Raw genomic sequence first — 21,233 nt, 5'->3', positions numbered from 1 at the left:
TTCCCACAACCCCCTCGCCCTTACAATTGCCAACATGGATTTCATACCTAGCCCCATTGATGTTGTTTTGGGGGTTGATCAGACTGGGACAGACCCTAAAGGGATTATTAAAATCAATGTCCATGAGAGGGCATTAGCTACCTCTGCACACTCTGTAGCACCTAAAGTGCCACTCCACCTCGGTGACGTTTCAAAGGCTCTCACATCTGTGTATACTAAAGACATCACCACCTAAAGAATTTGGGATTGACCAGTAACTTAGATTCCCTTGGAGGAAGAACTGGTCCGACGCAACAAGAGCCAACAGGTCTGTGGATGATGCAGTGAACCTGGCCCTCCACTTCATCCTGGAGCATTTGGACTCCCCAGGAACCTACGCCAGGATTCTATTTGTGGACTTCAGCTTTGCCTTCAACACCATCCTCCCTGGACTGCTACGAGACAAGCTCTACCAGCTCAGCGTGCCCGACTCCCATTGCAGTTGGATCAATGACTTCCTGACGGACAGAAGACAGCACGTGCGGCTGGGGAAGATTGCCTCGGACAGTCGAACCACAAACACTGGTACAACTCAGGGCTGTGTACTTTCCCCCTGGCTCTTCTCCCTGTACACAAACTGCTGCACCTCCAGTCACCAATCCGTAAAGCTGCTCAAGTTTGCGGATGACACTACCCTCATCGGCCTCATCTCGGATGGCCATGAGTCCGCCTACAGGAGAGAGGTGGACCGGCTGGCGTCCTGGTGCAGCCTCAACAACCTGGAGCTCAACGCCCAGAAAACAGTGGAGATGATCTTGGACTTCAGGAAAGTCAAAGCCCCACCATCCCCCCTCACCCTGATTGACTCTCCCACCCCCGTCTCCATTGTGGACTCCTTCCGTTTCTTGGGCACCACCATCACCCAGGACCTCAAGTGGGAGCTGACCATCAGCTCCCTCATCAAGAAGGCCCAGCAGAGGATGTACTTCCTGCAGCAGCTGAGGAAACTTAAGGTGCCGACCAAGATGCTGGTGCAGTTCTACTCAGCAATCATGGAGTCCATCCTCCCCTCCTCCATCACCCTTTGGTCCCCCGGCGCCACAGTCCAGGACAAACATCGACTGCAGCGCATGGTACGTGCTGCTGAGAAGGTGATTGGCTGCAAGCTCCCACCCATCCAGGACCTGTTCTCCTCCAGGACCAGGAGGCGTGTGGGTCGGATCACAGCTGACTCTTCTCACGCTGGACACAAACTATTCTCCCCTCTCCCCTCAGGCAGGAGACTACGGTCCATCCAGACCCACACCTCCCGCCACCTGAACAGTTGTTTCCCCTCAGCCATTCGACACATGAACAATAACAAGATCTGATAGCTCAGTTACAGCTTATGTTATTTTATTCTGTGTTATGTGTGTTTTATGTTGCACGATTGCGCCAAGTAAAATTTTGTAGTTTGTGAACCCGTTTTCAAAACAATTGGCCATAAAAAACTCCTTCGGATATACACAAAACCCAAAACGTAAATAAAAACAGAATACAAATCTTGTATTCAATTGAATAGACTGCAAATACAAGATATTTAATGTTCGAACTGAGAAACTTAATTTTATATATATATATATATATATATATATATATATATATATATATATATATTATATATATATATATATATATATAATATATATATATATATATATATATATATATATATATATATATATATATATATATATATATATATATATATATTATATATATATGTATGTGTGGGAAAAAATCACAAGACTATTTCATCTCTACAGGCCTGTTTCATGAGGGATTTCCTCAATCCTCAGGAGAAAATCTCCCAGAGGATTGAGGAAATCCCTCATGAAACAGGCCTGTAGAGATGAAATAGTCTTGTGATTTTTTCCCACACATACATATTACGCTCTACCACGGTATCGAGCACTATTTTTTGGATAATCTAATTAAGACATATATATATATATATATATATATATATATATATAATATATATATATATATATATATATATGGCCAATCAGCGGCATTTTCGACAATCAAATTTGACTCTAAGCGGTGCTCAAACACGTTACGTAACAATATATCAACTCTTTATTGCCATAATGTGCAATTGGTACTTCCGTTTCATGTCTTCAACGCTAAGCTTTCTGGGTAATGTAGTATATAAACATTTAGCAAATCAATACCTCACTTCCTAGTTTATATATATACATTGTTTTCAACCGGTGTTCATCCAGGTTAAGGCAATTAAGAACACATTCTCATTTACAATGATAACTTAGCAATAAGGGCAACATTTACATGACCGAGATGTTAAAGTGTGATGATAACCTCTTAACCAGCTGTGATTTACCAACAAAAATTACCACTATAGATCGCTCTCAACAGTTCATCAATGCTCCTAACGTGTGGGAATAAATGTGTTGGAACATAAATTTATGTTTAAGATGGACAAACACTTTAAAAAACGCAACTTGCGGATAAAATACCAGACAGTGGACAATAATGAAGCTTTCATTGGTGTGTCTTCCATATTTATAATTATAACTAGTATTAGTTATAATGAATTAAAAAAGTTCAGTAATTTGACAATGCAGTCTAAGTATGTGAGTTTACTGCCATCTAGTGCCTACTTTTAACTTATGGGGCAAGACATAAGCTTGTGCTTCTTCCTGCTCATTTTTGGACACACACATTTATTTGTTTCTTTCTAATTTGATTGAATATTACTGGGGGGTTTTTTTGCATATAGGAATATTGTATTAGATATGATTTTTTTAATGTTTTAATTGTGAAATGGTTTGTTTTGTTCCAAATAAATCTGTGACTTGAACTGAAAGCCTATGAGATATAAATTGAGTCTAACATCAGTACAGTATTGTTTGAATCCTGTGCTTTTTTAGGTTAAAGTTACAAGGAAAACTTCAAATATTAATAAAAAATTCAGAAAATCACAAGACGATTACATGTTATTCAAGGAAGAAGAAGCCCCGAAACATCGCAACTTTTGCGGCCGCAGCTTTTTCAGAAAGTTGCGGTGAATTCTTGCATTTTAGGTCGGAGCAATGACAAAAAAAAGCCAGCGAAATCCCAATGCAACTGAGTAAGACTCAGAGCAGCCTTTGTACAGTACATCTAACACAGGGGTGTCAAAGTCATTTTAGCTCAGGGGCCGCATCGAGGAAAAGCTGTGCACACGCAGGCCGGACTATTAAAATCATGGCATTAAAACAAAAAAATAAGGACAACTTCAGATTGTTTGCTTTGTCTTACTTTGGCCAAAAATAGAACAAACACATTCTGAAAATATTACAATGAAAATATTGAAAAAAATATCGGCATCTGTAAAGTTTAGATCTATGAAGGAAAAAAGAAAGTGAATGAATGTTTAGAACTGAATAAATGTACATATGCATAAAAAAAAAGTTTATTTTGGATTATTTTTTTATTGAATTAAGTAACGTTTATGACGACCTTTTTCCACAATATAGAATGTGAGATACAACAGGATAATGCATGTGTTTATCATCTGTATTCAAAACAGTTTCAAAAAAGTGTGACCCCAAAAATGTACTGTGGGACCCCATTTTTATGACTTGATGGGGTCCCTGGGACCAACACCAACACCCCTAGGTTGCACATTTGCGGATGCTTACACTGTGTTCTTTTGTCATGGAACGTTCCAAAAGCCCAGGGGATGTAATACTGACGCTTGAGTATTTAGGTTGGACAAAAGTAAAGTGCAGAATAGATCAACCCTGTAATGCAGGCCATTTCAGTTCAACCCACAGAAGTCTGGAGCGAGAAAATCACATCAATAGTTACAAAAGCTACATCAGCTCACCCTCAAGTGACTTGCTGAGGGAAAATCCAGTTATGAAATGTCCAAAATGACATTTGGAGAGGAGAAAGACGTGTGGAGCACAAACCACAAACTCTGGTATTCTACTAAAAAATCTTTTATTTCACTTTAATCATGTAGGCTATTAGTTCTTTCACTCTTGGCTTGTCTCAGTCTCCCGACCTAATGAGCAGATAAATTGGAAATTAGGAAACCATTCATGGAAGACAAAAAGACATTAGCTTTACAGTGTTTAGCTCATGTTCATTTACTTCTTTGTGTCTCAACCAGTGACCAGCTTTAAAAAAAAAAAAAACTTTGCTCATTATATCGCCATCGTGAGTCATTGTTTCTGCCCTCAAACATGATTATAGTACAGGAGATCTTGTGGGAATGCAAGCAGCATTTGTTAATTATTAAACATCGCTTTTGAGAATGGGACCCTAACTTTATTTCTGTAATATTTCATAACCAAGAGTCAGTCTGCAGCATGTGGATGTTTATGCAGCATCTCCGCCATAAAACTCCATGCACTTATTTGCACTCGGCCAGACAGCAATCCTGCATTAACAATCGGCTTTATCGCAGTCTGGGACGGCTTTTATCCCAAAGTGAAGTATGAGTGTCTCTTGCACTGAGATGAATGGCTAAATGTGCGTACTGATTTAATGTCTTTTGTTCTTCAGCGAGGGTTTTTATGGTGGTCCGAGCCTGATAATAAAAAAACAATTAAAACTACTGGAATTGTTGAGTTTGATGAGGAAGTTGGCTAGGATTTTGTGAGGCCACAATAAAAAAACAAGATCAAATACCATCTTGCATGCTTGTCAGGATGTGTTTGGTCCTTTTGGTAAAAATAGTTATTTGACTCCTTTCAAATGTTTCCTATAATATTCCCGTACTATCTACATGTGTGCAGTCATTAAGGGACAGCAATTGCATTAATCTCCTCCCAAAAAACAACAATTGTTTTGTTGTTTTATGTCAGCAGCTGACAGGTATAATAAAAAATAAATCAACCAGTCAATGAGTAAATAAGATCTGGTAATATTACAGTAAAAACATCAAAAATCAGTTTGTTGTCAACTCCTGCACACAATCCAGACTAGAAATCAAACATCTCGCTCTGCTTCTTGGCCAGCTTGGCCACCTCTTGCCGAATGGCGTTCACGAGTGCAGAGGTGGAGAGATTGCTCAAAGGAACGCTGTCCGTGTCCTTCCCAACCTGCGGCAGGATTTTCTGGGACGTTGTGCTCTGGACGGCAGGTTGTTGGTCCAGAGTCTGAGTGTACTGTAGGGGGAGCAAGGAGGGGCTCCCCTGTGGGTAGCGAGGGTGAGGAAAAGCCTCGACATATCCTGGCAAGGGCAGCTGGAAGACAGGATATAGGACTCGTAAAAAAGGAAAGCCTGGTTTGTTGTTAATAAAACTGAAAGGAGACATGATCTGAAAGTCAGCCAGGCAGGAGTCACTCCTGCAGATCACATATTAACAACATACTTTTAACACTCAGGTGCAACTACAAGTGCAAATTGACAACTTATTTTGTACTTCTTGCTGTTCCTGTCCCATTGCATTAGTGTGTAATGCACTTTGTCACCATCTTCAGGTTAAACAGTGTTTGCTGTATGTGCTCTACTGCCATCTTGTGGAATTGAAAATATACATCAGGAGGTCGCCTACAGCCACAGGTATTCATGCCAATATTTTTTTGAGCCAGTGCTAATTAGAAACACTGGCAATTATTTGCTTTTGTAGACCAGAATCAGAATCAGAATACCTTTATTGTCATTGCATGGAAACAGCGAAATTGAACAGCAGCAATCCAACTCAGTGATTTTAAAACAACCTACATAAAATACTCTTAAGACAACAAACAATAATAAAATGTTAAAAACATATTGCACAGCAGATCTCTATCAGAGCTAAGCAAGTTAATAAAGTGGTGAGTGTTCAGGTAAGTGCAGAGTTTAGGGAAATAACAGCTCTAGCATAGAAACAGTTTTTCAGTCTATTTGTCCTTGCTTTGATGGTCTTATAGCGCCTCCCTGACGGCAAGAGTTCAAGCCAGTGGTGACCTGGGTGGGATGAGTCCCTGAGGATGCTGTTTACTCTCCTGCTGCAGTGTCTCTTATACAGGTCCTCTAGAGATGTAAGAGGACATCTAGACCACCTAGTTAACTGAGTAGAGTAACTACTCATCTAAGGATTGGACCCCGAATTTGCTACTGAATTTGCTACTTTTAGGCCCAGTTTACACTGCACACCAAATCTTATTTTTTTGCCCTCAGGTGACACAGATGTGTTTTTTTTTGACAGTCTAAACGCCTGAAAGTGCTTCAAATCTGATCTTTTGGCATCCTATTCAGGCCACGTCAGGAAGTAGTCCTGAATCCTATTGGAATCTGATATTTTCAAATATGACTTCAGTCTAAACACAATGCGAGCTGAATGTGACTCGTATGTGACTTTTTCGTCAGCTTTGTGCAAGCTACGTGATTCGTGTGCGCAGAGAAAGTCTTAGTCGCCAGCGCAAGTGGATATTTCATCACAACATCCGGTTTCAGTGAGCAAAGTCTATTTAAGACGACCAAATTTTTGGTGCGCAAATAATAGGCTATATTTAATATATGAATATATATCTTGATTCCAAAGAAATAGCGATTGTTGAAAGACTGGAATTGGCGGTGTGGCATTTGCTAACATGTGAGTTGAAAAATAAAGCTCCCGTATATCCACACTGATATCCCTGTCTCCTCTACTTAACAGCCATAAAAAGATTAGAACCCTCCCAAATTAAGACACTATATACATCCATTCACACATTATATTACTTTCATTTACTTTCACGTAAAAAACACTTAATTTTAAGGTGTTGCGACTTTTATTTTATTTTGTAGTAGTCGTGACTTCCTCCCAGTCAACTTCCTTTGTTTTCACTTTATTGAAGTGCGCATGTAAGTGACGTCGAGGCTACATTGGGGCCATATTAGGGACTGTGCGCGTTTATACTGGAGTCTGATAAAAATCACATTTTACTTGCACTGTAAACAGTCAGCTGGAAAAAATGTGATAAAAAAAAAAATCTGATTTTGGCCACTTTGACCTGCAGTGTAAATGTAGTTCTATGGGCACCGACCAAATTTTGGTGGTAAAACTGGGTATCGAATCATGTAATATTAAATGGTGCCATATTTTGATACCTTTGTTGCATGTGTCATGTCCAGCTGCAGACTCAGCACCGGTGGGCAAACAAGCACTCAAGCAGCACTGACTGCATTTAGGTAATTGCAATTTTCCATGCCAACAAAGTAAGTATGCCTGATAGAAAACTGTACAGTAAGTCTCCACTTTTCAAAATACGCTAGTTCATTGCTAATTTACATTTCATTTACATGGGATTTGCTGGGGATATGTTACTTTCAGCGATTATACATGGCGATTTCAACACCTCCAAATGATGTAATGAAAACTACAATTAAGATGCATGTTACAATCAAACTGCAAGTGAATAAATAGACTACTTACAGTATAAACACTTTGTAGGGTGCAAAAAAAAAAAAAAAAACTAGATTCATCTTAATGGCAAAGACTATTCCCTGACTAGGCAATACACAGTAGTCTGTAGACTACTGCCATTTAACATCTTGGAGTTGCAACTGCATGCAAAATGTACTATATAGCAGTGGTCCCCAAACACCGGGCCACGGCCCGGTACCGGTCCGATTGGTGCCGGGCAGCACAAGAAATAAAAAAATAAAAAAATAATGTATTTTTTTATTTTCTTTTTTTAATTAAATCAACATAAAAAACACAATATATACATTATATATCAATATAGATCAATACAGTCTGCAGGGATACAGTCCATAAGCACACATGATTGTATTCCCCCCCCCCCCTGTCTTTGGGACAAATTTTCAAGCGTTGACCGGTCCGCAGCTACAAAAAGGTTGGGGACCACTGCTATATGGTACTAGCAAATGAGACTAATACGTAGGGTTGTTTTGTTTTTGGGAATAATGTCTCATTGTATTGTAACATTCAAAAATGAGCCGTTTGTGATAACTGCTGTCCAGTTGTTATATCGTGTTTCATTATCACATTTCTGAGTCTCATTTGCAGGTATGACACTGAGTTGCAATTGCAGTTGCAAGTTCAAGACGTTAGATGGCAGTAGTGCATAGTTTATGGTTTGTTGATGAGTTCAGTCTTTGATGTTTGTTTCGCCCTACAAAGTGTTAATACTGTAAGTAGTGTACTTATTACACACCAGCTGTTTTATTGTAACATGCATCTTAGTTATAGTTTTCCTTAACAAATTTGAAGTGTTGAAATGACCATGTAAAATCACTGATGCTAATCAGCACGTCAATAGCAAAGCCAATGTATATTAGCATCAAGCAAGCACATTTTTTTCGAAAAGTGGAGCCTTACTTAAATTACATTGGCGCACTTTTTACTTAGAGGTAGTTTGGCTGAGTCCGCTCTCAGTGCTTCTAGAGTGATCGCCAAGTGCCGAAGTGCAAAGAGCTGGCGGAGTTGGCAACCTGGCGTGATGTCATGCGCAACCCAGGTACCGAAACAAGGCACCGTAGGATTTTGCATGAATCGGTGCCTGGTATGACCGGCGGGATTCGGTCGGTGCCAATTAAGTACAGGATTCATTACCCATCTCTACTCAGAAGTATAAAAAACAAGACATAACAACTGGACAGCACAGTTATCATTATCAGCTTATTGTTAAATGTTAAATTTGTATTGTAAATGTATTATTAAACAAATTAACATTTATTATGACATGAACAGACACAGATATACTGGTACCGCTGAGTACCAGTATTGATTCCCAGGTACTGTATCAATTCAAATATTAAAGGTACCCATCCCTATACTGATCCGACCTTTGACCTTGGTTACCAAATATATTTCAGGCTAGTCAAAATTAATGCATACAGTGCCTCAATAATTTACATAGATTTACCTGGTAAAGGCCTGACAATTTACATATATGGCCTACATACAAATATGCCCTCAGATATTGAAAACATGATACAAAAGCAAAGGTGCTATTACTTTGACGCATAATACATATTTAACATTTTGAAAGAAATCCATTAGACATTTTTGAATGTTATAGTATCGGACAAATAGACATGTTCAGTGGGCTTCCTGACCAATCTGACTTTTGAATTTAGGAATTGAGACAAAAAATAACAATATGATCAAAAACAGTTTAGTTGGTGTAGCAAATGCCACAGTGAACCCCGTAAGACCTGCCCAAAACATCTGGTCTTACTTGCTAGCAAGAGGTTATAGCTAGAGATCGACATGGTGGATGGCCAGAGGACAGGATTACAGTGGAACCCTTTTGAACAACTAGAAGACCTTAATTTTGCTGACGACCTGGCTCTGATCTCAGGAACACACACACACATTCAACGCAAGACCACCAGATTGCATGAACACAGTAAACAGATAGGCCTCAGGATAAACACTGGGAAGACCAAGGTCATGAGGCACAACACCAAATCCTATCAACCTATCACAATCGAGGAGCACCCCCTGGAAGATGTGGTCTAGTTTGTCTACCTGGGAAGCAACATCAGCACAGATGGAGGAGCTGATAAAGATGTTGAGCTGCGCATCAGCAAAGCAAGACATGCCTTTGGAACTCTCCGACCTGTATGGCTCTCTTCCCAGCTCTCCAGAAACACCAAAATCAGAATCTTCAATACAAATGTAAAATCTGTCCTTCTTTATGGCTGTGAAACCTGGAAAACCACCAAATCAATCATTCATAAACTACAAGTGTTTATTAACAACTGTCTCAGGTACATACTGAGGATTGTACCCCGCCTTCCGCCCGATTGTAGCTGAGATAGGCTCCAGCGCCCCCCGCGACCCCGAAGGGAATATGCGGTAGAAAATGGATGGATGGATGGTGGCCCATCAAGATATCAAATGTAGACCTGTGGAGACGCATGAACTAAGAGCAAATTCAAAATGAAATCAAAAGCAGAAAGTGGGGATGGATCGGCCATACACTTAGGAAGGAGCCGAGAAACCTAGCAAGACAAGCCCTGGACTATAACCCTCAAGGCAAGAGGAAGCCAGGGAGACCAAAACTCAACTGGAGGCGGTCCACTCTTGATGAACTGACCAAGATGGGGATCTCCTGGCAAGAAGCGAAGACCATCGCACAGAAGAGAGTGAGGTGGAGATCCATGGTAGACACCCTATGCTCCCAAGGGGGTCAAGAGGATTAAAGAAGAAGAGATCGACATAATTTTGTTTTCCAACGATTGGAAGAAAAAAAATGAGTTTGGAAGACAGTGCTGAGAAGAAGTGGATAATATTCATTCAATTAAAGAAATAATTCATCAAAAATAATGACGCCATGTGTAGCAAGCTTGTAGTTGGAACGTAGCAATGGTAGTCTGCACCACACTGAAGCAGAATAGTTTAATGCCAGCCAAGAATGTTACGTAAAATAATATCTAAACAGCGAATATTTATCCATGAAAATATGGAAAAGCTGCTGATAGTGTGTTTGACAAAGAAGCAGCTGGAAGGACATATTGTACACTGTAAAAACTACGACAAGCAATTGTTAAATAGCAACAGTAAAACACCGTAAAATCAATAAAGTGTATTACAGTAGTAAATAAAGTGGATTCCTGCTAATCAAGAAACAGTATATGACCTAAATGACGATGGATATAGTACGTAGAAAACACATGACTTTACTGAGAGAATAATGAAAAATTGTACAATGCATTTGCAAATACTGAACTGTCACAAGCATACAAATACTCCGAAATTTAAGGTTTTATTCTGTCTAAATTAAACATTTTGCAGATTGTACATGTACCTTTACAGCATACCTTAATTGTTTTAGGGGTTTGTGTTAAAGCATTAGCCTTGTTAACTTTTGGCTAACAAAATGTTTTTTTGTATTTTTGTGGCAACTCGTTTTAGACATTGAGGGGTTATGTTTACGTACTTCATTGTAAACAGCTTAAAAATGAACCACACTGTGTGTTTAAGGGTGTTGGAACTGTTTGAAAGCATTTAACATATACAGAGCATTTAAGGCTCATGTTTAATAGCTCACTTCAGGAACATGTTTCAGAAGGCTGTATTGTGAGTTGTCCAGTGAAAGGTTGTACAAATACTTTCAAGTAGAAATTGTCATGTAACACAGGCATTTTGCAGATACTAGATACGGTGGGGCAGTTTTTAGCACCTTTGCCTTACAGTGAGAAGGTCCTGGGTTTGATTCCCAGACTAGGGGTCTCTCTGTGTGGAGTTTGCATGTTCTCCCGTGATTGCCTGGGTTTCCTCCGGGTAGTCCGGCTTCCTCCCTCCTCCAAAGACATGCACCTGGCTGATTGGCAACACTAAAATTGGCCCTAATTTGTTCTACGGTGAATTCCTGGCAACCAGAGCTGCCAGTATTTTACCATAAATTCGGAAGGTTTTTTTGTAAACAGGTTAACAATATCAGTTTATTTCATAGTAATTTACCATGAGCAAAAACAGTTATCAACTGTAAAACTATCGCATTCAACATCAACATACCGTAACGTCCTGTACATTGTGACTGTATTTTTTACAGTGAATTCCTGGCAACCACAGCTGCCGATATTTTACCATAAAGTGTGAGGTTTTTTTTTTGTTTGTTTGTTTTTTACAGTGTGGGGTTCCACTCTCCAAATGAAACAAACTACATTATTATTACATTACTTCATAAAACTACAATAGTTGTGTGTAGTACATTCTATTGTGTTGCAGTTTTTTAAAAGGCATGGTATATGTTCAAATGTTGCTCTTTTAAATTGTTTTAAATTAAATTCAATAGAAGAAGTTGTTTTGAGAAACAAGTGTTTTGCGTAAAACGCTTCGTCAGAGTAAATCAAGCTCGTAAATTGAGTTACTATTGTATTAGTGTAATTTACTTTTTGTGTGTTCAGTATTATGTTAGCTGCAAGCATTCCTTACTGAGTCTGCCCACTGAGGTGGCACATCTTCAGGTTCAGGAGGATAAGACATCCAGGAGGGACTGTGGTAGGAAGTGGGTGAGGTGGAGACGTAATAGTCCGAGTATCCGGTCCTGCTGGCTGGGATAGAATAGACGGCTGTTATTGGGTTTCCTGCAGAGGAAGAGCATGGAGGGCGTAACTTGGTACAAGGGGGTACGTGGGAAACACTTTCTGTCTTTACTTTTACAATGTCACCTCGGCTTGCTGTCCACTCACCTGAGTAGTTGGACACAGGCTTCTCTACAGTGATGGATGGAAGTGCTGCCCTGGAGCTGGGCCCATAAGGGTTGTTGTCATGTGGACTCTGCATTTCAATGACAGATGTCTGAGAGCTCCTTCCCTTGGGGCCCAGGTCCGAGATGGACCTGAGATACAGAGGCATAGTTATACTAAGTGGTCGCCACTAGAGAGCAGCAACACACCATGCGGATGAGTTATTTGCTCATTAGCATTCTTGCCATACCTCAATGCTCTAGTTCAGTATTAAAATTTATAAAAAAGGCCTGAGCACATTACCTAGTGAATATCAAGTCCCTGAAAATGGATGTGAATAGGAATGTATGCAACAGAGCGCATAAGTGAAGCCTCATGAGCATTACCGTCTTAAGGAGGTACCAGTAGGGGGTCCGGTGCGAGGTGGCAAAGGGGGAGGAGAAGTAATTGCCATGTCAGGCAGCTGGGTGAAGTGAAAGGCCTACAAGAGAGGATGGGAATTTAATATTCAAAATTAACTTGAATATTAAAAGAGAGGATTGGACTTACTGGTTTGGGCAGACTGCACTGGTACACATCTGCTCCATAAGATGGGCTCCACTGCAGTCCGCTACGACCACTCATAGTCCCTGGCGCACTGGTCACCACATCTGCATAGGGAAGCGGAGCAGCACTGTACTGGTCCGGAGAAGGGCGAGGGTGGGAGTGGGAATGCCTCCCGGATGTGGACTGTCCCCCCGACGCCAGGCTGAATGCCTCCTCCAGGAGCAGGTGCATCTGATGCCGCACTTCATCAATGGACGGCTGTGAGCTCAGAGTGGACGTCTGTGACTGGCCTTTCAGACCGCGGCCGTACACGAAGCCTCTCTGGTCCATTAAATGGTCTACGTTCGTCTCCTCGATCAACTCGGGCTCAGTCTGGAAAAAACCCATGAGCGTGACACATGACAATTGAAATGGCTTCTTAAAAGGTGTGTGGTTCTTGCAAACAATATACTGTAAGAGCAATGGCTTTATGGACGTTTGGATAAAACTGTGGCCTAGTGGGTCAGAATGTGAATCTTCACTAGAGCATCTCTGTGTGGAGTTTGTCTGCTCTCCTAGTTAGAAAATAAGCCAATACATATTTTACCCTTCCAATATAATGGAAATAAAAATGATCTATTCCATGGTCAAACCATTGCTAATATATTAAAAGTATTCTTAAGTATAGAGACATTTAGAAGCATTTAAGTCCCATCTTAAAACTCATTTGTATACTCTAGCCTTTAAATAGACCCCCCGTTTTAGACCAGTTGATCTGCCGTTTCTTTTCTGCCCTGCCCCCCTCTCCTTCGTGGAGGGAGGGGGCACAGGTTCGGTGGCCACGGATGAACGCTGGCTGTCCAAAGTCGGGACCTGGGGTGGACCGCTCGCCTGTGCATCGGTTGGGGACGTCTCTGCGCTGCTGACCTGTCTCCGCTCGGGATGGTCTCCTGCTGGCCCCACTATGCACTGGACTCTCACTATTATGTTAGATCCACTATGGACTGGACTCTTACAATATTATGCTAGATCCACTCGACGTCCATTGCACCGGTCGTCCTAGGGGGGGTCCCCACATCTGCGGTCGTCTCTAAGGTTTCTCATTGTCCCATTGAATTGAGTTTTTCCTTGCCCTGATGTGGGATCTGAACCGAGGATGACGTTGTGGCTTGTGCAGGCAGCCCTTTGAGACATTCGTGATTTAGGGCTATATAAATAAACATTGATTGATTGATTGATTGATTGATTGATTGATTGATTGATTGATTGATTGATTGATTGATTGATTGATTGATTTTAAAGTAGATTAAATAATTAACATTTTAAATGAAATCTCCGTTGAGTTTCGTCTTTACTGACTTGTAAATATTATTATAATGCTGGACATTCGTAAACTGACCTGATGATTAACCGGTTTGAGAAGAATATTCATAAGACTTTTGTACCTTTCAATTTTGTAAATATTTACTATTGTGTGTGAAGTCCTATTAAAGGTTCAATTCAGTTTAAGAATTAGGCCATCAAGTTAAGATACATTTTGTGATGGTTGATTAAATGTGGATGAAGGATACATTCATTTCATTTATTTTACTTTTATTTTTTAATTTTACTCTTGGGAGATTGCCACCTTATAGTGGTTAACTTAGTTTTCAGGTGGGACGCATGTACTAAAACACGTGCAAACTTGATAGCACATGAAAATTTGATCTGCTAAACATATGCAAAGTTGATTGTGTCTCTTCAGTGAGCAGGCGTGCAATCCATTTTGTGTCTCTGTCTTCATTAATATGCAAAATATACACTGATCATTAAAAGTCACAACACTGGGAGAAGAAAATGCAAATATAATTATTTATGATGCGCAATGTGATTTATCTACACTCATCACCGTTTTGGCAGCACTATTTTGGGTTTTGTTTAGCAACTGTGCAAACTGACAGTTCCACACACGGCTGCAGGATCAGTGCTCGTGCTGCACAGACATACGACGGACAGACGACAATCCTCATTAAAACGATGAACATAAAATATATCTTATATGAAAAAAAACGTCTAGCATTTTTGCGTATTGAACGCACTAAGTGCAGTCACTCTCCCATGCACATTCAGTGCTTAAAAAAAAGAAAAGAAAAAAGAAGTGGTGTCAATGTAGATGCACTGCAGGGCTGCTTGTAAAATGCCCCCAAAAGTGGTAAATGTCCCCTGCAAGTCTGAAAACATAACAAAACGCCACCGGTAGGAGCATGATAACATGAATGTGCAGTAAATGAGAGTATCTCCGTGGTGATGTCCCGCATAGTACAGGCTAAATCCTCATTTAAATAGTGCGGTCTGCACAACTTTACAATTGCCCACGCAGTCTTAGTAAATCACACGCAACATGTCCACTAGTACAGGCTATTTTCTGGATTGCACACGCTGTTTAGCGCATGGTATTTGGATCTTAGTGAATCAGGCCCATACTGTAGCTAAAAAAAAAATTCAATGAATAGGTGAAGAATGTTACTATTGTATTAGCACAGAAAAAATTGCTGGAGCATGATGGAGCAGCGTTTACACATTTTTGACTGCCCCCTCATATATGCCTGCCGAAAACCGGCCCTGAGTACCAACATGTAAGAAAAGATGATTTTGCATATTAGGTCGAAAACAAACAAACAAAAAGCGAGATTATATGTCTCCTAATTGGTGCCATTTTGGGGTCCTTCCATAATAAATGTTGAATGAAGCACAGTACGCCTGACTACGGTAGCCATAATGCGCCGACAATCCAACAAGCGGTGCAAAACGAGACAAATTTGGGGGGGGGGCGCACTGTCCACCAGATAGCAGTAGAGTGTTGAATATCTTAAAATGTGCTTTACGGCAATTCCAACTTTGACCACAGCGTCAGTTGCTATGTGAGGTGGCTAGTTCAATTATTTTTTTTTAGCAGACTGCAGTAATCTAGTGTGTGAATGTGAGTGTGAATGTTGTCTGTCTATCTGTGTTGGCCCTGTGATGAGGTGGCGACTTGTCCAGGGTGTACCCCGCCTTCCGCCCGAATGCAGCTGGGATAGGCTCCAGCACACCCACGACCCTGAGAGGGACAAGCGGTAGAAAATGCAAAATACACATCTGGAGTTAACATTTTGATGCTCACTAAATTGAGCTCTTGTAAGTTTTGTCTGATCTGATTCAATATGTGTTTCAAAAAATAATTAAAAAATAATAATAAATACAAATAATAAAATACAATGCAGAACCCAGAATGATTTGTTTATAAACTTAGAAAATGTAATAGTATAAATAATATTTGTTTCTTTCAAATATGGAGTCATATAATCCTAGATGTGTTTGGTTTAACTGTACTTGTGATTAGCTGCACAACATTGTGTTGACTGACTACGGTAGGCTCCTGTACACAAGATGAGGGGTAGATATTGGAAGGATGGATGGATGTAATCTGTAAATCAGTGGTTCTGAAACTCTGGTATGTGGGCTTCATCTAGTGGCATGCCAGAGATTTGATTGAATTATTTAAGTAGAGCGTTTTATTATCTGGGAGCAGCATTGTGGTTAGTGAGAAGGTCCTGGGTTCAATCCCATGTCTGGGGTGTTTTTGTGTGGAGTTTGCATGCTCTCCCCATGATTTTGTGGGTTCCCTCCGGGTACTCCAGCTTCCTCCCACCTCCAAAGACATGCACCTGGGGATAGTCTGATTGTCAACACTAAATTGGCCCTAGTGTGTGAATGTGAGTGTGAATGGTTGTCTGTCTATCTGTGTTGGCCATGTGATGAGGTGGCAACTTGTCCAGGGTGTACCCTGCCTTGTGCCTGAGTGCAGCTGGGATAGGCTCCAGCGCCTCTGCAACCCCAAAAGGAGAAGCGGTAGAAAATGGATAGATGTTTTATTTTTCCATATTCAAACACAGTATTGCTGTTCAAACTCTGTGTAATGTTATAGTGGCCAAATATATTAAATATACACTGCCTTGTTTTAATGAATACTTAGGCCTACTATGATACTGTATTTTAATGTTGGTCATTATGGTGGTACTTGGCTAGCCAAGTGTTTTCTGAGGTTGTACTTGGTGAAAAAAGTTAAAGAAACTACTTCTGTAAATAATAAGTGGTAAAACCAATAGGTGGCTAGATGCTGATAAGGTATTGACAGTTCCACCTGTAGTACACCAAGAACAAGTGGTGAGCTCGCTTTAACAGTCCTCCATTGTTTCATGAGTTCTCCTCAGCATTGCACATCCTGACCACTCTATACCTTTACAATCCCTTCCCAAACCTTTGACCTAGCCTGTATATTCGGAGACGAATGAAAATTAGTTGGAGGCTGCCCTACTTCATGTGCAAATAGAAGGTTGCCAAGGGAGACCTGTCGTCGTGCACCTCATAAATCAGTCCCCCTGCAACACGGAAAGGGAGAAACATCTGCAGTGACAGGGCCTGCAGCTACACTGGTCTCCTTGTAATCAACAAAAGCCAGGAAATTTGAAGAAAAAGGGCTGTGTGGGTTGTAAAAAAAATTAAATAAAAATGATGACTTTGACACACAGCACACGTAAACACCATTTGGAGGCCAGACTCTTTAAATGGTTTGTCAAGCTTGTCTTCTTAAAATAAAAGTCGCATAGTTTTATTGGCATTTTGTACTCTTAAGACTAAACTATCCAAAATCCTCTTATGAGCATATTTTTTATAAATGCACAAAATCAATTTGGGTGGTAGACTATCAAATTGACCATATCATGAAAATTACAGTATTTATCATGCTCCATCCTGCTGCATCACTACACTGAGTCTATCTTATGTGTATGCATTTATTTAGCTGGACTAAACATATAAAAAGAGAGGTGGTCAATAGTATTTTAGTCACCAATATAACTTCTTATGTGATTTACAAAAGAACACGTGACAGTAAAAACACCACAGGGTTTGACACATTACACCTGGGAGCCATAAACCATAAATGAACAGTCAGACAAATATACATTATAGATCAGAAATAAATATTAATTTGGGGTTATGAATGAAGCAACTATCTTCTATTACTGCTTACTGCTGTTGCACTCAATAACCACAATTGAGAACATGTCAGATTTATATCTTGATGTTTCAAAATAGGCCAAGAGGCACTTTTTTTTTTATTTCTTTTTTTTTTTTGCTAACATGCCATATTTGGCCTATTTTTGTATTCCATACCACTAAATTAAAAGTGATTACATAAAATGTAATACAAATGACAACGACAATAGCATACAGTATATAATTTGGAAATATCTATTCTGTTCAGATGTATGTTATCTTATAGTATGCTAAAATACTGGTTGTGGTACAGTGTGACCTGGTATATAGTATTTCTGTAATATAATTGTTTGACAGTACAGCATGTTATGGATTCCTATATTGTATCTATACTGGTGTTGCCAAACAATGTATATTTTTCCAATCAGATATTCACTTTTTATTAATCAAGTTTAATTGCAATAAATTAATTGCTTGCACGGTTTAAATTCACTTTAAAAGACGCCACAATACTTTGACACTTGCAATTTTATTGTCAGAATGTCATACATGAACATGTTTTACATTGTTTACTTGAATGTTATTAATTTGTTTAAAACTTGGTTAAACATTAAGTCCCATCGGGATGTATTTTGAAGCAAAATTTAGCACTGAGCTCATCAGTCTGAATCTTCTCACTCATCAACCCGCGTAACCATCCACGATGGGGTCATATTTTTCATCTACATTTAAAACACCTCCTTGTGGTCTACATAACATGTAATGGTGGTGCTTTGCTTTGTATAAGATTTACTTTCCAGACCCATTTTTAAGTCCCTTTCCGAAGCTCTTTGAAAACAAGACGTTTTTGGGAGTGGGAGTTATAATTGTCCGCTAGGAATGTCACAGCCGAGTTATCAGAATCAGAAGAGTTTTTATTGCCATTGTTTGAGAACAGGTTCACAAACTAGGAATTTTACTTGGCGCAATCGTGCAACATAAAACACATATAACACAGAATAGAATAACATGAGCTGTAAATGAGATATCAGATCTTGTTATTGTTCATGTATCTGATGGGGAAAAAACTGTTCAGGTGGCAGGAGGTGTGGGTCTGGATGGAGGGCGTTATGAGCGTTCCAGTTACGAGGTCAGAAATTAAAATGGCCACATCCACCAAAGCTATTCTTGCACTTGCATTAGGAAAACAAATAATTTACACAACAGTGACATACCATATATTTTCCAACAATACATTGTATATAGCTGATTTAGTGTCACAGAAAATTGTCAGAAGTGCTTAAAACGGACATTAAAAAAGGTGCGAGATTCTTATGTGCAGACAAAGTTTTTTGGGGTAAAATATGTCTCTTGTCGAAATGATAAATGGGTTATACTTGTATAGCGCTTTTCTACTTTCAAGGTACTCAAAGCGCTTTGACAGTATTTCCACATTTACCCATTCACACACACATTCACACACTGATGGTGGGAGCTGCCACGCAAGGCGCTAACCAGCAGCCATCAGAGGCAAAGGGTGAAGTGTCTTGCCCAAGGACACAACGGACGTGACTAGGAAGGTAGAAGGTGGGAATTGAACCCCAGTAACCAGCAACACTCCGATTGCTGGCACAGCCACTCTACCAACTTCGCCACGCCGTCCCATCGAAGAGAAGCTTTTATTATTGTTGACACTCAGAGCAGTCATCTTTGAAGCCAACTAAGAGGTGGTGAGGACTCTGCAAATTTCTGAGTAGGAAACAGTTCCAGTTGAAATTTCCGACTGGGATCTCGGAAATTCCGACTTGAAAAATCCCTTGAAAATCCGGGGGAGAAGGTGTAAATCTCGCGCCAGGCCGTACCCATATCCGCAGCAGGTCTCCAAGGTGAACAGCCTCTGGCATGTTAGTTGAACGGACCATCAGATCCAATTGAACCCTTCTATGCATAGTCCCCTTATGCTGACTGAAACGTTGTCCCTACCTCAGGAGCCATTTGTGTAGTTTTGGAGATACGCTTTCCACTAGCTACTAAAAACTATCATATATTAGAATTATATTCTACTTTTTATTACAAATGGCAAGAGCAACACATTTTAGCTTCCAACCAGACATGTACGTATGAGCCAGAGTCACACTGAAGAAGAAACTTCAGAACAAAGAAACTTGTGAGGTCAAAATAAATCTTTGTTTTGAATTTGATGAAATTGTATGGCATTATCGTATAACATGGTATGTCATACCGTGACATGGAATGGTATGATATTTTATGGTATGGCATTGAATAGCGCAGGGGTAGGGAACCTATGGCTCTCGAGCCAGATGTGGCTCTTTTGATGACTGCATCTGGCTCTCAGATAAATCTTAGCTGACATTGCTTAACACGATAAGTAATGAATAATAACGCTGGTAATCACAGTGTTAAAAATAACGTTCAAAATATAAAACATTGTCATGCATTTTAATCATTCCATCCATTTTCTACCGCACCTGTTCAAGAAGTCGCATTAATGGTAAGAAGTATTTAATTTATTATTGGTTAGCTTCAGAATAACAATGTTATTAAAAAGAATAAGAGACTTATTATACTCAAAAAATGTTGGTCTACTTAAGAATACATGCATTTTGTTGTATTCAGTGTTCAAAAATATTATATGGCTCTCACGGAAATACATTTTAAAACATTTGGCTTTCATGGCTCTCTCAGCCAAAAAGGTTCTCGACCCCTGGTATAGTAATTTATGGTATAGTATGGCTTGGTATGGTATGACATATGTTTACTATGGTATACTCATGGTATAGTGTGGTATTTTGGTCTGAGATTTTGACTTACATCATAGCCGCTGTTTCGGATGCCTTTCCTCGGTCTCTCCCTCATCACAAGGAGATCCATCTCAGTTCCTCCGGGACTTGGAGTGTTCAGGCTCTGTCTGCTGCGATAGGATGTCTGCCCTACCTGAGAGCGCCTGCAATACAAAAAGATTCACGTTGGATCAGTTATTAGCTACAACAGAATGCAAGGAGCAATCCGATCGGATTCAAAATGTTCCTAGAAGAGTCGCAGATGTTCGCATCTTTTTGTTACGAACGTGGGCAGCACAGCAGATAAAAGCAGCTTCAGTCAAGAGATGCCTTTAGCGCAAATCAATTAAAAAACCCATTCATTTGTTTTAGTGTCCCATGAGCGTGACAGGAGGTTTTACGATGCCAGAAAACATAAACAAGTTAGGTCTGACTTTTATTTAATTGCAGTTATGTGGGTTTTACTGAGCAAAAAGTGATGATTAAACATTTAATACTCTATTTAAGTCGTTTACTTTTGGGGGTTCAACTAGCGCGGCTGGTGTCATTTACACCCGTCCTCACCTTATGTGAGACTTGACATAAGTAGAATTCCGTTCCTCATCTGGCTCCCCCTTCCCGTGACCCTGCCGCTCAGTTTGCGTGAGGCCCCGTCCCCCGCAACTGCTGCCATCTATGGAAGGAAAGTCATAATAGCCCTTCTTCTTCGCCTTGAGTCTCAGCTTGTTCCTATAGTGCTCGATGTCCGACCTCTGCTTGAGGGCCAGGTTCACCTACAAGGATGGAGGAAGTGGAAAAGAAGC

At 40.1% G+C, this 21,233-nt stretch overlaps 1 protein-coding gene across 5 annotated transcripts in view; it reads right to left on the bottom strand.

Annotated features, from left to right (window-relative positions):
- Window positions 1-3,959: 3,959 nt before the first annotated feature.
- kiaa1549lb (KIAA1549-like b) overlaps window positions 3,960-21,233 on the bottom strand; it is a 164,963-nt gene continuing 147,689 nt past the window's right edge. For 4 of the 5 annotated variants that reach the window (XM_062026723.1, XM_062026731.1, XM_062026746.1 and 1 more), the window contains 7 exons: window positions 20,995-21,203; window positions 20,462-20,594; window positions 12,656-13,024; window positions 12,493-12,587; window positions 12,110-12,258; window positions 11,853-12,004; window positions 3,960-5,219 (listed from right to left, as the gene is read on the bottom strand). In XM_062026723.1, coding sequence (XP_061882707.1) covers window positions 4,956-5,219; window positions 11,853-12,004; window positions 12,110-12,258; window positions 12,493-12,587; window positions 12,656-13,024; window positions 20,462-20,594; window positions 20,995-21,203 — 1,371 coding nt within the window. In that variant the 3' untranslated portion in view covers window positions 3,960-4,955. The remainder of the gene's footprint in view (window positions 5,220-11,852; window positions 12,005-12,109; window positions 12,259-12,492; window positions 12,588-12,655; window positions 13,025-20,461; window positions 20,595-20,994; window positions 21,204-21,233) is intronic. The other variant, XM_062026737.1, reaches the window with a different exon arrangement.

The sequence above is a fragment of the Entelurus aequoreus genome, linkage group LG02 (genome assembly GCF_033978785.1).
Source record: "Entelurus aequoreus isolate RoL-2023_Sb linkage group LG02, RoL_Eaeq_v1.1, whole genome shotgun sequence".
Lineage (NCBI taxonomy): Eukaryota > Metazoa > Chordata > Actinopteri > Syngnathiformes > Syngnathidae > Entelurus > Entelurus aequoreus.
Note: the sequence above shows the minus strand (reverse complement) of the source record. Positions and strands in the feature narration are given on the sequence as shown.